Source organism: Equus przewalskii, chromosome 21 (assembly GCF_037783145.1).
Source record: "Equus przewalskii isolate Varuska chromosome 21, EquPr2, whole genome shotgun sequence".
Lineage (NCBI taxonomy): Eukaryota > Metazoa > Chordata > Mammalia > Perissodactyla > Equidae > Equus > Equus przewalskii.
The window spans coordinates 48,693,361-48,707,589 of NC_091851.1; the positions used below are offsets into that span (position 1 = coordinate 48,693,361).

The 14,229-nt window shown below is 50.8% G+C and overlaps 1 protein-coding gene across 2 annotated transcripts; it reads left to right on the forward strand.

Annotated features, from left to right (window-relative positions):
* Positions 1-10: 10 nt before the first annotated feature.
* On the forward strand, positions 11-9,479 carry GID8 (GID complex subunit 8 homolog). 2 transcript variants are annotated; one of them, XM_070588611.1, is made up of 5 exons: positions 11-231; positions 2,991-3,120; positions 4,166-4,362; positions 4,864-5,061; positions 5,874-9,479. In XM_070588611.1, the coding sequence occupies exons 2-5, from the start codon at positions 3,003-3,005 to the stop codon at positions 6,045-6,047; spliced, it is 687 nt and encodes a 228-aa protein (XP_070444712.1). In that variant the 5' UTR covers positions 11-231; positions 2,991-3,002; the 3' UTR covers positions 6,048-9,479. The 2 variants fall into 2 exon arrangements, with proteins under 2 accessions (XP_070444712.1, XP_008527399.1); XM_008529177.2 differs by lacking the exon at positions 11-231 and adding an exon at positions 290-575.
* Positions 9,480-14,229: the final 4,750 nt, after the last annotated feature.

Genomic DNA, 14,229 nt, shown 5'->3' on the forward strand with positions numbered 1-14,229 from the left:
CGCCCCCTCGCGGGAGCACTTGATTGGCTACCGGATCGCGATCTCGCGAGAAGTGGCTGAGGGGGGGCGGCCGCCGGTGCGTCTGGCCTCCGGTTCCCCGCCCCCGCCCCCGCCTCCGCCGCGGCCCCCGCCTCCGCCTCCCCCTCCCCGGCGCCGCCGCCGCCCTCCCCGCCCGCCTGGTCTCCCGAGCTGCCGTGGGGACCGCGAAGCGCGGGCGGCGGGATCCGCACGGTAAGATGGCCGCGGCGGGCCGAGGGGGCCGGGCCGGGCGTCTCCGCGGGAGCGCGGCGGACGGGGGAGGAGCCCGGGGCGGGAGGAGACCGGGGCGGGGGCCGGCGAGGAGACGCGGGAGGGGCCGGGCTCGGGTCCCCGCGCCGCCGGTGCTTCCGTCCGAGGCCGCCGGCCCGCGTTCGGGCCTTACGGTTTGCGGGTCGCCGCAGGTGTCAGAACCGGGCGAGTTCTCGGGGGAGGCGGCGCCCTCCGGACCTGCAAGTCAGACTGTCCTTCTCGGCCGCGGTGGGGCGGGCGCGGTGGAGCGGGCAGCTTAGCTCGGCGTGTTCCTGGAGCGCGTTCCGGTGAGGGCTCCGGCGTTCACAAGGGCCGCCGGTCAGAGGGCGGTAGTTCCTGGAGATGTCGCACATGTGTCTCTGCGAGGAGAACGATTTTATCGCAGGACCGCTTCAGAGCAGGAACTGGGCTGCCCGGGACGTGCATGGCTGCTTGCACGTCTTCAGAATTGGGATTTTGATTTGAATCAAACGTTGAGTATTTAACAGCTGAGTTCTTTTTGCAAGAAACAGAAAGGCCAGTCCTCCAAAGTGGTTGCTTTCAAAAGTCGCTCTCCCCGCCAGGGAGTGGTGCCTGGGTGACTGCTGGTTACCCAGTGGAAGCGGACAGAGGGTGCCTTCTTTGTCCTCGGTTATGTTGAATTGTTGTCTAGACATCAGAAGAGGGCCTGAGTGAGTCGTGCAGTTGGCCGTAGCAGGAGATGGGTATTTGTGTGCGGGACAGCGTCTCTTGGTTTTGCCTGCCCGGCCAGTTTTCTTCTGCTGCGCCTCCCCCCTGGGCTGATCTGTACGTTGCCGCGTCCTCCAAGCACCTGAGGACTTTGTTTTGTGCCCCTTTGCCTCCCTACCCACACTATCTCCCTTGGTGATCTTTGCCCAACTCTTGGCTTCTGGTATCATTTTTTGGCAGATGTTTTCCTAATTAATGTTTCCAGCTCTGAGCTCCCGACCTGTAATCCAGGTGCCTGCTTGACTTCTCCACCTGCGTGTCTCATAGCTCAGACTTGCCTTGCTCCTCAAACCTGTTTCTCTCCCGGTCCTTCCCTCTCATTTGTGGCCCCACCCTCCTAGACCTCAAGCTTGAAGCCTCTGGTCGATTGTCCTCGGGTCTTCCCGCTCTTTTATCCCTCCATGTTCAGTCCAGCAGCAAGGCCCATTGGCTCATGTCCACAGAATGTCGATCTGCTGTGTCTCCAGCTCTTCTGCCGCTGCCCTCTCTTGTTTGGCTGGCTCCTTATCTGTCTTCCTGCTCAGCTCTCACTACCCCACATTTGCCATCTTTTATTTATTTGTTTATTGAAGTAGTTTAGCATGTGCTTAGCTACGTAAAGTAGTACCCATAATATACATATCAGTTACGAAGGATTAAAATGAAGTGGACAGTGGTGGGCTCACCACTCGTCTCAAGAGCCCAGCAGGTGCTCCCAGGGTGAGCACCTACCTATCTGCCTGTCCTCCCACGGTAACCACCTCCTTAGTTTCGTGTTTCATGCCCTTACTTAATACAAGACAGTTCTGCCACGTGTGTATTTATTGCCAAAGCACACGTTATATAGTTGTCTTGTTTTTGTTCTTTACTAAACTGTCTGCCATGCTTGGGCCTCTGCTGCAATTTGCTTGATTGATCCAGCTCATTTTTAAGGGTCATCCATGTGCTTGTGTTCCTTTATTTTAAGCGCTGTAGTGAATTCTGTTATGTGAATACACGGTCACAATGCCTTCTCAGCAATGCCAAAATCCAAATAGCTCTGAAAATGAAAGGTATGTGATGACAAAACCTGACTTCGTGAAGGCTGTTTAATAGCCTGTGTTCCACTCAATATGAATACACATACATTTCACTGAAGAAATACTTGTTTATGAGGTGCTGTCCCAGACCCCAGTGAGGATGTCATATACTGTGTGGTAAACTGTGCCATATAGTCTTTGTACAATCTGCAAAATTCTGAATTCTGAAACATGTCTGCCCAAGGATTTCGGGCTTGGGATTTTGGTTCTGTGAACCACAGTTCGTTTGTCCGTGCTGCTGTTTAAATGAACATCTGGGTGGGTGGCTTCCATAGTTTGCTGTTTTGAGCAGTTTCTTTAAACAGGCTTGTCTGTGTTTGATGCATGGTGAGTTTTCGAGGGTCTCAATCTAGCAGGAGTAGAATTGCTAGGCTGTGAGGAGCACACGTTTTCAGCTTTACGAGGAATGCCAAATGTTTTTGTACCACCAGTCTGTTCTGACAGCAGTGTAAAGAGTTCAAGAGAACCCCACGTCTCTGTTAACACTTGGTAATTTTTGTCAGTGTGGTGGGTATGCGATTGTGGGCTTCTTTTGAGCACATAAGTCGAGCATGTAGTTCTTTAGCTTATACTTTTCACAGGTGCCCTTTGTGCTGAGAGGAGTCTCTGCCTACACTCCTCCTGCAGCCTGTGAGGCCTTACTCACTCTGACCCCAGCTGACCTCTTGACCTCTTAGTTCTAAGACCCTTGGCTCTTACCTGCATTCATCCTAAGTTCTAAATACCCCAGCCTTCTTTCTGTTCCTGAAACCTGCGTTTGGGTCTCAGGCCCATTGCAATTGCTGTTTTGCAGATTTAAATTATCTTCCCACTCTCTTCCTTTTACTTCTTACTACGTCACTGTGTTTATTTCTGAAATGAGCACAGTTGTCATAGAATTCTTTACCAATTTCTTAAAATTTTTTTTTCCTGTAGAAATAAATCAGAATGAGTTATGCAGAAAAACCCGATGAAATCACGAAAGATGAGTGGATGGAGAAACTCAATAACTTACATGTCCAGCGAGCAGACATGAACCGTCTCATCATGAACTACCTGGTCACAGGTAATTCTCCCCTTTTGTACACACAATCAGAACTTTAGTACTGAAGTTCCGTGGTAAAGATATGTTGTGTTTAGGCGTTATACAAACACGGTGCTAACTTAATAAACTTGTAAATTATCATGTTGAAGATATTCTCTTCTGAAGATAAGATTCTCCCAGGTCTCTGAGACCTAAGGCAAAAACCTCTTTCTTGGCCTTTGACGTTTTTACAGTTAATCAAGATAATTAAGAATGTTCTGAAGTACATTTAAAGCCCAAGTAATGGGCTTTTGGCCAGTCTGATAGATTATACTGGACTGTTTCTAGAAGGTGTGCCCAACTGAAAAGAGGAAACGGGGAAGGGCAGAAGCCTAGGAAGGAAAGAAACGTGCTCTGTAGCTGACCCTCAGTCCTCCTTGACATGGGAGAGGAAGGGGCAGTTCTGTACCTGGAAGGAAAACCCAGATGTTTCCAAAGGGTGGAAGTCTCCTTCCTACCAGTTCCCAGCACTGGGCCCCCCACATTAGTCTCTGTGAAGACCTTTTTTGAAAGGTGATGAGGAAATACCAGCCTGTAGCTCTGTGTGTGTGTGTGTGTGTGTGTGTGTGTGTGTGTGTAGAGAGAGAGGGACACAGGCTGCTTTGATGTTGAAGAGAACTGTAGACTCACTGAGAGGTGGGAGTGGCCAGGTGGCTGCTGGCTGTGACAGCGTAGCCAGTGTGCCTTGCCTCACCTGGACCAGCTCTGCAGCTTCTCTGCATCATACGTGGAATTGCAGCCTTCTTCAAGGAGCCCACACCAACACTTTGGGCTTCCTGGCATTCTTTCTCACCTTTGGCTGGTGGATTAGAGTTTGTTTGAGTGGAGTAGAGCAAAATGAGCATGGTTTTCTCCTTTTCTGTATCTCACAGGCGTGACTAGTTCATCACAAAGCTGTTGATACCAAATCCCTAAGAAGGAGTGGGTCACATCGGAGGGGATTTACTCAAGGTGAACAGGCTTTCTAGAGATAAAAAGGTTTAACAGGAATGATTTTCCAAGCAATGAAGATGGTTTTCATTTTCAGAGGGCTTTAAGGAAGCAGCAGAGAAGTTTCGAATGGAATCCGGGATCGAACCTAGTGTGGATCTAGAAACACTTGATGAGCGAATCAAAATCCGTGAGATGATCCTGAAAGGCCAGATTCAGGAGGCTATTGCGTTGATCAACAGCCTCCATCCAGAGCTCCTGGACACAAACCGGTATCTGTACTTCCACCTGCAAGTGAGTTTCTGTTGAGAGGCGTCTGGTTTGTGGACACTCGTTAAGTTAAGGTTATTTGCAATGATTCAGAAGTAATGAGGCTAATCTGCATTAATAAACTATTGTTTTAATTTACATGGGGAAGGGGTTTGACATAGCTATTGTCATATATTTCAGAAGCTGTTTCTTGCTTTAAAAATGCCAATTTAGGGGCCGGCCCTGTGATGTAATGGTTAAGTTTGGCACACTCTGCTTCCGTGGCCCGGGTTGGCGGGTTCAGATCCTGGGCACAGACCTAGACCACTTGTCAGCCATGCTGTGGTGGCATTCCACATATAAAGTGGAGGAGGATTGGTACAGATGTTAGCTTAGGGCAACTCTTCCTCAGCGAAACAAGAACAACAAATTTAATAACTCAGAGATGCTAGGAAACTGTTCTTTAAGATGTCCTTCTGACTAGAAAGAAATGCCATACAACGGGGTGTGTGGTGTGTAAACCTGTCTGCCTTTGCCAACGACTAGCAACAGCACCTGATCGAGCTCATCCGCCAGCGCGAGACAGAGGCAGCACTGGAGTTCGCTCAGACCCAGTTGGCAGAGCAAGGCGAAGAGAGCAGAGAGTGCCTGACGGAGATGGAGCGCACACTGGCCCTGCTGGCCTTCGATAACCCTGAAGAGTCACCCTTTGGAGATCTCCTCAATATGATGCAGAGGCAAAAGGTAAAGATTGGTGAAAGGAAAGTCTTCCTTCTCACCTTTAATGGATATGGAGAATGGGATTTTCAGAAAAATACAGTGTGTGTGAATTTATGGTGTAGAATGAAAGACAGATCATTTCTGGGCATGTATGGTATGATAGCATCAATTCTGCCCTAGTTTTTAATTGTTTATTGTGTTAAACGAGGAACAGCAGAGTGTTGTGACTTTATTGTCACATATTCGAGCCTGTTTGCCAATTTTTCTCATTTGTCTTAACCTCTTTCCTGTTTATTTGGAGACTTTTAGAGATAGGTGTCCTGAGTGTTTTTTATTTAAATTCCCATATTTGCTTCTTAGACTTGCTCCTTGCGCTCCTCACTGCTGCTTCTGTATTCCAGCCCACGTGATGGCTCGTCACCCCCAGACACAGCTCCCTGTCTCCCCGCTCTCCTCTGTGCTCGAAGGAGTGTAGCCCCGAGGCCCACGCCAGGTGTCCTCTTGAGGCTCGCTGGGATGGATCTCCTGTCACTCCCACCCTGGTCTTTCCCCTCTCCTTGTCCCCTGGAGCCTGGCTTATGGCATTTAACTGCTATCCAGGCCAGATGTGGCGTTGCCGACCAGACATGAACCCCCTCTGGGCGAGGAGTATATGTTTCAGCTCCTCCAGGGTCCTGCATGGTTCTGGGCTTCTTGTTTGTTTAAATAAATCACAACCTTCTGATGTAAGCTTCTCATGTAAAAATGGTTTTCGAGAGGTGTAAATGATACTATCACAGACTCTTGCTGGTGCTCTGCATGTGTGGTTGTTTTTATTGGATGTATTTATTTTCTAGGTGTGGAGTGAAGTTAACCAAGCTGTCCTAGATTATGAAAATCGTGAGTCAACACCCAAGCTGGCAAAATTACTGAAACTACTCCTTTGGGCTCAGAATGAGCTGGACCAGAAGAAAGTGAAATATCCCAAAATGACAGACCTCAGCAAGGGCGCCATTGAGGAGCCTAAGTAGGGCTTGTGCAGCGGCACCGCGCCCCACCCGGCACACTGGTTGGCCCATCTGCGACTGAAACATTTTTACTGCAGTAGAGAACTCTTTCCCCCTTTTACTTTTTTTTGACCCGGCATCTTTTTTGAAGGGAAAAATGGCCCTTTGAAGCCCGGGAAGACTCGCAGTGAAAGACACTGTCTCTGGCAGTCTGATCCGCATCCGCCTGTGGTGCAACCTGGAGGTGGTGGCGGCTGGCGCTGTCGCTCTGGCACTCGGTGTGTCGGCTGCTGAAGGGTTCCTTTGCCTCGAGAGCTGTTGCTGGGGACTGCCGGCTACACTGGGACTCCACCGAGCACACGAGAAGCACTGGTGGCTGCTTTGCTCTCTGCGGGCACGTGGGCAATGGCGCATTTCTCACTTCTCCTGAGTCTCCTCAGGCCTCGTGCGGAAGTTTCTCCTTCCCCCTTGGTTTTTGCTTTTTCATAGAAAAGACTATATAAATTTGTAAATCCTAATTCAAACACTTCTTCTGTGTGATGGTGTTGAGTTTGATTTGTTTTCCCTTTTGGTCTGGGTTGTGTGGCTTTTGGGGAGATGTGTGTGTGAGGGGTGGGTGGTGTGTTTTCTAATTTTTTAAATATATATCTTGGTGCTGTATGTGGTGAGAAACTTTCCTAGAGGATCAATGAACCATCTCTTCTAGGCAGTTTTGTTGAAAATAAAGGTTTCTCTTTGATTTCAAGAATGACCAAAACGGCCTCCAAAAAGTTTTAGTCATCTCAAACAAACCTTTTGTTTTGGCGGCTGACTTCCCCATGGTGATGGTAGTGACATCATCTGGTGCCTGCAGCTGGAGGACCAGTCCCCTGCTCTGTGTGCTTGGAGTGGACTTCTCAGAGGGAGGGAGTGCCAGTGCTGACGGCTGTGTGCCTTGGTGTGGTGGAGTCCTTGGCTGGGAGTGCCCAGTGGGGAGCTTGAAAGTGGCAACCAGTGCAGCCAGTGAGATGCGAGTGCCGTGTAACTTGGAGTGGAAACACGTGTGTTTGGATTCATTGCAGAGTGTCACTGAGCATTGGTGCTAGGAGTCAGTTTTGTGGAGCATAACAGAACCACTGACCCCTCAGGGCAAGTCTTGTGGAGGTGGCGGTGACGGTGACCAAGAGCACAGAGCTCCTCTTGCCTCTGACAGCTCATGCACTTGGGTGGGGGCTGCCAGCTGCTGGAATGGCTGGGACTCAGTTCTCCCTCAGTGGATTCCTTGTACTGGCACAGGGTGTTCTGGTACCCAGGGCTTGGTGGAGAGAAGGACCACTAGCAGCTGAATTTGGAGGAGTTTCTTTCCTTGACAAGCAAGGTTAGGCAGCTTGCAGGTACTCGGGTTGGTCAGGTGGCCTGCCTCTGATTGCTGGGGCCATCTTTGTCCAGGCCCTGCGCACCCTGAAGCTCCGTCACGCAGTGTCTGCGATACAGCTCTTCTCTGCCTGCGCTGAGGGGTCTGAGGGTGCTGCTGTTTTGAGGGCAGGAGCTGTGGGCAGCATTTGCCTTTGCCAGGTGGCGGTTGTCCTTCAGTCACGGAAGCATGTTAGAACTCCCGCGGCCCCTGCAGACCACTTTGGGCTCCAGACTGTCCCCTTGTGCTGCCTGGTTCATTTGGGGAGGGTGAGGGGGTGCCCCTCACCCCAGAAGTGATGTGTGTCAACTCTGTCTCCATAGTCGTCTTCAGGTGTAAACTTTCTTTAGGATCATTTCCTCTGAGCTTTGAGGATAAAAATAAGTTAGAGGGAAAGAGAGTTTTAATATTCAGGTAATTAGTAGTTAAATATAGCAGAAGCTGGAAGAAAAATCTTAGAAGAGAGGTAGAGATAAAGCTGTACGTTTTTTGAAAAGCACCAGATAATTCAGCATGTTCCTATTTCTCTTTTATGATGAGTGTATATAAGACCGTTTACCTGCCTAATTAATATATAATCAGTTGGACGTATTCTCCAGATTAGCAGGTGTGAGGTGTGTAGTAATGGGAAGTCCTGTTCTCAGGAGTTACCCACAGACTCCTGGACCTGGGTGGGCTTTGTCACGCGCGTGAAATGTCAGGAAGTGGCTGTAAGACTCAGTGTTGGTGTTTCTGTCCCAGTTCAGCCGTTGAGTAGCTTCCTAAGCTAGTGCTGAAGACCAGCGTGAGCTCCTTGTTGGTGGTACTTGAAGGGTTCAGCTGTTATCCTTGTTTTCTTTACTTTGGTTTAAGAGGTTTAGTTACTTTTCCTGGGATCTCTTAGTGGACTAGAAATCTCCTCCGAAAGGAGCGGCTGTACAGACTTTGCCTGTTTGCCACCTTTTTGCAGTTTCCGCTTTTTCAGCAAGCAAACTAAATTAAGCCATTTCAAGATAATGAGCATTAAGTATAATTTGATTTTTCTGCTTCGTCTCATTTGGATTTTACTATCATGTTTATTAAAATGTAATGTTTTACAGAGGTAGTTACTTCTGCTTTTTATGCTTTTTTGTGGAAAGTGCCTTGAAATAAATAAAATCTGAGAATATTCTGGTACTCTATGTTCCTGATATCATGAAGTCATGTGAGGAATAACCCCTGGTTTGGAATCTTTCCAAAGCCTTGGGACTATTGCAAAGCAAATGAGAACTATATTTTTGCCATTTGAATTAAGGTTTCCAGGTTCTAGAAAAGGCAGATGTTTTTTGGACTGGTGTTTGAGATGAGAGTCTCCCCAGCACGTGACTGAAGACCCCGTGAATGAGGCCCCCGGGACACCGAGGCCCTTCTTTCCATCCAGTCAAGACGCGCTCTGAAGATGTGAGGAGAAAACACGTTGAAGATGGTTTTTCTAAGGCGATGTGATGTCTTTATTTTCCTCTTTCTGTACAATATTAGTTTTGGGGAGTGGCAGAACCAGGGGTGTCAGAAAGAATCGTGCACATTTTCTGTTAAAGACAGCGACGTCTTCGGGATAATGGAGCAGGACTCCCCTCCGAGTTGTTGTCGTCAAGTCTTGTGAACAGAAGACTAGATTAAAAGCGTCAGGTGAATGCAATGGTCTGCTTTTCTGCTGACCGAAGACATCGAGTGGGACATAGTAGGGCGTCATGTGGCGCGGCCACCTGCTGCATGTCCTCATCAACCTGTGTAAGTCCGGCTTTTTGACGTGTTTTACTCTGACACCACGCGTGTCATTTTTTACAACGGGTATGTTTTTGTTTCAGAAACATGTACTGCTTTTTTGGATTTATAGTAAATTGTATTGTCAGCGTCAGTCCTGTGAAATCCTGTATGGGACCATCCCTGCTGTAGTCCTTTTGTACGCCTCTGATTCTGTAACCCCGCTTTATTCTTGTGGGCCGATATGTGCTGCCCCCACCAGCATCTTGAAGAATGCAGAATGGGTTGCCTTTGCTGCTTGTTCTTAATTTCACAGTAAAAGTTCTCACATTTTTGTCTCAGTGGTCATCTAAAAGCTCCTTCTTTTCTTCCGTAAAGATAGCCTAATAAGAACAAGGAATTGAATGTAACGCCTTTTTATTGGAAGTTGGCCTGTGGGACTGAGAAGGGGGGAAGGACACTGGTCTCATTACTCTGGGCTTTGCTGTTGCCTTGTCCCCACTCTCACCAGCCCCTTGTCTTGTCTGGTTGGTGTGTGTCTGTTCATGTCTGTGCCTTTGCTTTGAAACCTGCTGTTTGTCCTCTAGAGTTGTGACACTTAGCTTTCATTTTTGTGAAGGAAATAGAACTATTTGGGCTACCCACCACATGATTTTAAGCTGAATTGGAATATCCTAAGTAATTTCCTTTTGCTTATGAAAGTTCCCAAACATTTGAGGTAGAGGGACTGCTCCAGTGAGCCCCAGGTTCCTTCTCACTGTGGCGCTTGTTCCGTGTCCGTCTGGGCGTGGGTCCCACTCTCAGGGCCACGAGCGGCTTCACGTGTGAAAGGCGGTTGTGGGGCACTTGACAGAGACGGTACCTTCTAGTGGAGTCCAGGGCAGTGGTACTGTGGAGTGTAGAAGTCAGAGAACAGGAAAAGGAGCCTCTCCCATCACTGTCCCCACATGGCAATGACACCTTATGCCATTCTTCATGCCCACGCTCCCCACCTTGCAGGAGGGATGTGGTGGCTCTTGATGATGCACCCTCACAGAGGGCTGGGGACACGGTGCTGGGAGCACTTGGGTTGCACTCATGAGAGTCTGAGGTGTTCAGCAGGCGCCCCAGTGTCAGGACGTGGCACCTACCTGTCTTGGATGTCCTCCCATAACTCTGAGATGCCATTGAAGTCCTTTTCCCTTCCTTGTGGTGAATTTGCTTACGTGTGGACACAGGGTTTGGGCGGGCCTTTGGTGTAACTAGCCTGGCAGACTCTTCTGCGATGGGTGACCCTAGAGGTGTGGTGTCTTGAGCTGTTTATCATTGCAGGAGGCTGGCCACAGCTCCCTGGAAGCCAGGCCAAGCCCCAGCCCCAGTGAGGCGAGGGCCTTGGTGGGGCAGGGAGGGGTAGTCTGGGTTCGTGGCTCACAACCTCCCTGTGTGAGCAGGGTAGGTGAGTTCCTCACTGCAGAGGGTGGGAGTTAAGGATGTGGGGCTTGGAGTTGTTTGCAGTGTGTGGAGGTCTCCCAGCTGGAAGGCCAGGCTCACAGGTCCAGTCTGACCACAGTGCAGAAGACGGTCTGTCAGACTCATTTGTACCCAGCTCTATCCAAAACAGTCAGTGAAGGAATAGCTGGAGGGGCGTGGAATTTGTCCACGTGGGCCCTTCCAAGTGGCTGCATTTTTACCCTCCTGTCTGGCTCTGGGTACTGTGTGGTCAGGCTGTGACACTGTGTGGTGATAGTCTGACTCGCACTGAGAGCTTGGGGGAGGAAGACATGGGGGATGCTGCTGTTGGCTGTACTGCGCATGTCTGCCCGGATTGATAGGCGCTCTGTGTGTTTTGGGGTGGGATGTTTGAGCTTAGTAACCGGAGGGAAGTGATGGAGCTGCTGCCAGTCGACACGTTCTCTGCCTGCCTGTGACTTCTCGTCTGTAGACACATCTGCAGGCTCTTCTCACACAAGTGAGGTTTTCTCTCCTACAGATCATGGTGTCTGACGATCATGATCTTCCCAACTAGCTTTAGAAAGCAAACTGAGCTGTCACCAAGGATTGCCATGCCAGGCCTGGAGGGGCCAAGGAGGGAGGTGGGGGGCAGTCAGCCGGAAGCATGGAGGGCTGTTGACCACACTGGCCCAGGTGAGGGGATAGGGTGTTGGTCCCTGCTTGGCCACAGACTCGTGGACGGGAGAGCCCTTAATCCCTGGGCGTTCTAGTTGTGTTCTTAGTGTATAACAGGAGTGTTGAGAGCAGTGTTGGTAAGATTCAAATACTGAGCTCACCAGCACTTTGAAAAGAGTGAACTCTGGGCCCGGCCCGTGGCTGAGTGGTTAAGTTCGTGTGCTCTGCCCAGGGTTCACTAGTTCATATCCTGGGCGTGGACCTAGCACCGTTCATCAAGCCATGCTGTGGCAGCATCCCACATAGAAGAAGTAGAATGACTTACAACTAGGATATACAACTATGTACTGGGGCTTTGGGGAGAAGAAAAAAAGAATAAAGAGGAAGATTGGCAACAGATGTTAGCTCAGGGCCAATCTTCCTCACCAAAAACGTATATAAAAAAAAACTTGAAAAGAGTGAACTCTTCCAGAACCTTCAGGAATTCCACTTGTAGAGCCTATATTGACCAAATCCATTTGGTACCATCATAAAGTCCATCTTTTCTGGTTCCAATGAAGTTGTACACAGTTCTTCGTCCTTGTTTTCCTCTGCCTCTTAAAATATGAATTCTGCTCCAAAGGGGGCTGCCTCCTTCCGTCAGCCAGTCCCTGCAGACTGTGTCCAGAGCTGGGAGTTCGTTTCTGAGTCTCCTGTCTGTAATGGCAGAGGGGCCATTTGTCAGTCTCTTTCATGGACTCATCTCTTCAGGAGAAGGAATTGTGCCTGTTTGGCTGCAAATGGGGCAGAGGTGACGGGGCAGAGGTGACAGGAGAGGGGGCAGAGGTGGCGGGGTGGCATCTGCATTTTATGAAAAGCTGTGTGAGGTGTGATGGCTGGTCTGTACTTTGCCTGCCTCGTGCTGTGCAGGAGGGACGGCTCTGGGGGCCAAGGAGGGAGAGGTTACAACATAAGCAGTGAGGCGTGAATTAGCTTTAAAAGAACCTTTACGGCCTGTCTCGGTGCAGCAGCACTGGAAGTAAACAGACGTTAGGTGGGCAGGCCCCAAACAAGAAGGGGGAACCAACGCCCTAAGCCAGTGGGTGTGGCTGTGACAGCTCTGTCACCAACAGCAGCCCTCCATCTCTTGAAAACCAGCTGTTAAACTGTCTGCGGCAATTCTCTCTGTACACATCCCACCCAGTCATTTTCCACCTTGAAACTCAAGGAGGGTTGGTTGGTTGGGTGTGGGGTAGCTCACGGAATCAACTAGAAGCCTGGACAGCATGTGTCCACCCTGGCCACTGCCAGCACCAGGTTCATAGCCTCCCCTTAGAATGTGACAGTTGGTCTAGCAGCTTTGGCTGCCACCCAAACCTTCCACCTCAGTGAGGACTGGGAGTCCTGCCGAGCTCAGGGGTCTCGGGAAGGTGTCCGCTGCTTGCCCTGGAGCCGTTTCCCGGCCCCTCTTGCACAGCCTGTGCACTGGGCACCTCTTGGCCTCACTGCTCCCACCCTGGCCAGAGCCCCCTCGCCTCGGGCCTGGAGTATTGCAGTGGTCTTGTCCTCCCTGCCTCCACCCTGGCCCCCTACGCTGTCCAGACAGCAGCCAGGGTGGTCCTGTGACACTGGTAGCTTCCAACCTCAGAGCCCTGGCTGGCCTCTACTTGGCCTCCAAGGCCTGTGGTGCCTGCACTGCCCCCACCACTGTGACCTCGTTTCCCTTCTCCCCCTCCAGCCCCTCTGGGCCCCTGTGGTCCTGTGCACCTGAGCCTGGGCCCCTCCCGCCCCACCTGCGTGGCTTGCTCCTTCACTTCACTCAGGCCTCACTCACGTGTCTTTTCAGGGACACTCCAGCCCGGTCTATGTGCAGAAACAACCATTCCCGACCCTTTTATTCTCCTTTTTGTGCTTTGTCTGCCCGCCCCAGAACGTCAGTCAGCTCCAGGAGGAAAGGGACTTTGGGTAGTCAAGAGACAAATGTCCCCTACACTGTGATTCTAGGTCTTTGTCTAAAATTATCATCATCAGCCTCATGCAGTGGGTGGAAGCGAACGACCAGGATGACAGTGGAGTACTGTTGGTAGCAAAGAGTTCAGCAAGAATGCTCAGACTTTCCTTGGCTGTGGGCTGGGGCTATTTGAGGGCATACAGCTCTCTCCACACCATCTTTCTGATCCGTTGAGCGTCAGATGTTGACAAAAGGATAGCGATCTGTTCAGCAAGCGTGTACGGAGCTGGGCAAGTGAACCCCTGGGAACACAGTGCAAAGGCCTAAGGTAGACACAGCTGTTGAGGCCCAGAGAGGAGGCTGGAGCCGGGAAGGCCGGCCCCCGTGGTGCAGGGACATTTTAGGTTTTCTTCTAAGTGCAGTGAGAAGCCTTTGGAGGGCTTCGGCATGGTGTGACATGGCCCAGTTCGCTAGGCTGCTGTGTGGCAGGTGGATGGAGGTGGGTCGGGGTGGAGGTGGGGGGAGGATACGCAAGGAGGCAGCAGCTGGTAGAAGCAGAATGTGGCCAGAAATCCAGTCATCATTGTGTCCCCACGTTCACAGCCTTTGTGTGTTGCCTGCGTCCTTCACGTGGGCATAAGATCCACGTGCTGCAGGCTTCTCAAGTCACACGTGGAGCCCCTGAGAGTGAGGGCCCCATGGGACACAGCTCGGGGCCCAGCCTGGATCCATGCTCAGACACCTGTGTGAAGAACTCAGCCCTTCGGCAAGCATCTGCTGCGGGCAGACTGATTGCACTGCGCCGCTGGTGCTGGCAGGCTGGTTCAGGGTCACAGGGCTGGAGCCCACCTCCAAAGAGCTGTCTTAAAAATTGGTTGACCCTGGAGTCTTACTGTCATTGCACTTAGTTAAGATTATCCCTAACTTTCACTTGATGCGAACACAGCCCTGTGAGGTGGGGACCACCATCATCCCCCAGATTTATAGGCGGGCCCGCAGGCTCCCGGGCTCAACAACGTGTCCAAGGCCAGTGCCATCACTCGGCACTCGCGGGG

Coding starts and splice junctions, on each gene's coding strand:
- GID8 (XM_070588611.1), top strand. CDS start 3,003: ATGAGTTATGCAGAAAAACCCGATGAAATCACGAAAGATGAGTGGATG. Junction 4,363..4,863: donor ATCTGTACTTCCACCTGCAA/GTGAGTTTCTGT, acceptor GCCAACGACTAG/CAACAGCACCTGATCGAGCT. Junction 5,062..5,873: donor ATATGATGCAGAGGCAAAAG/GTAAAGATTGGT, acceptor TTTATTTTCTAG/GTGTGGAGTGAAGTTAACCA.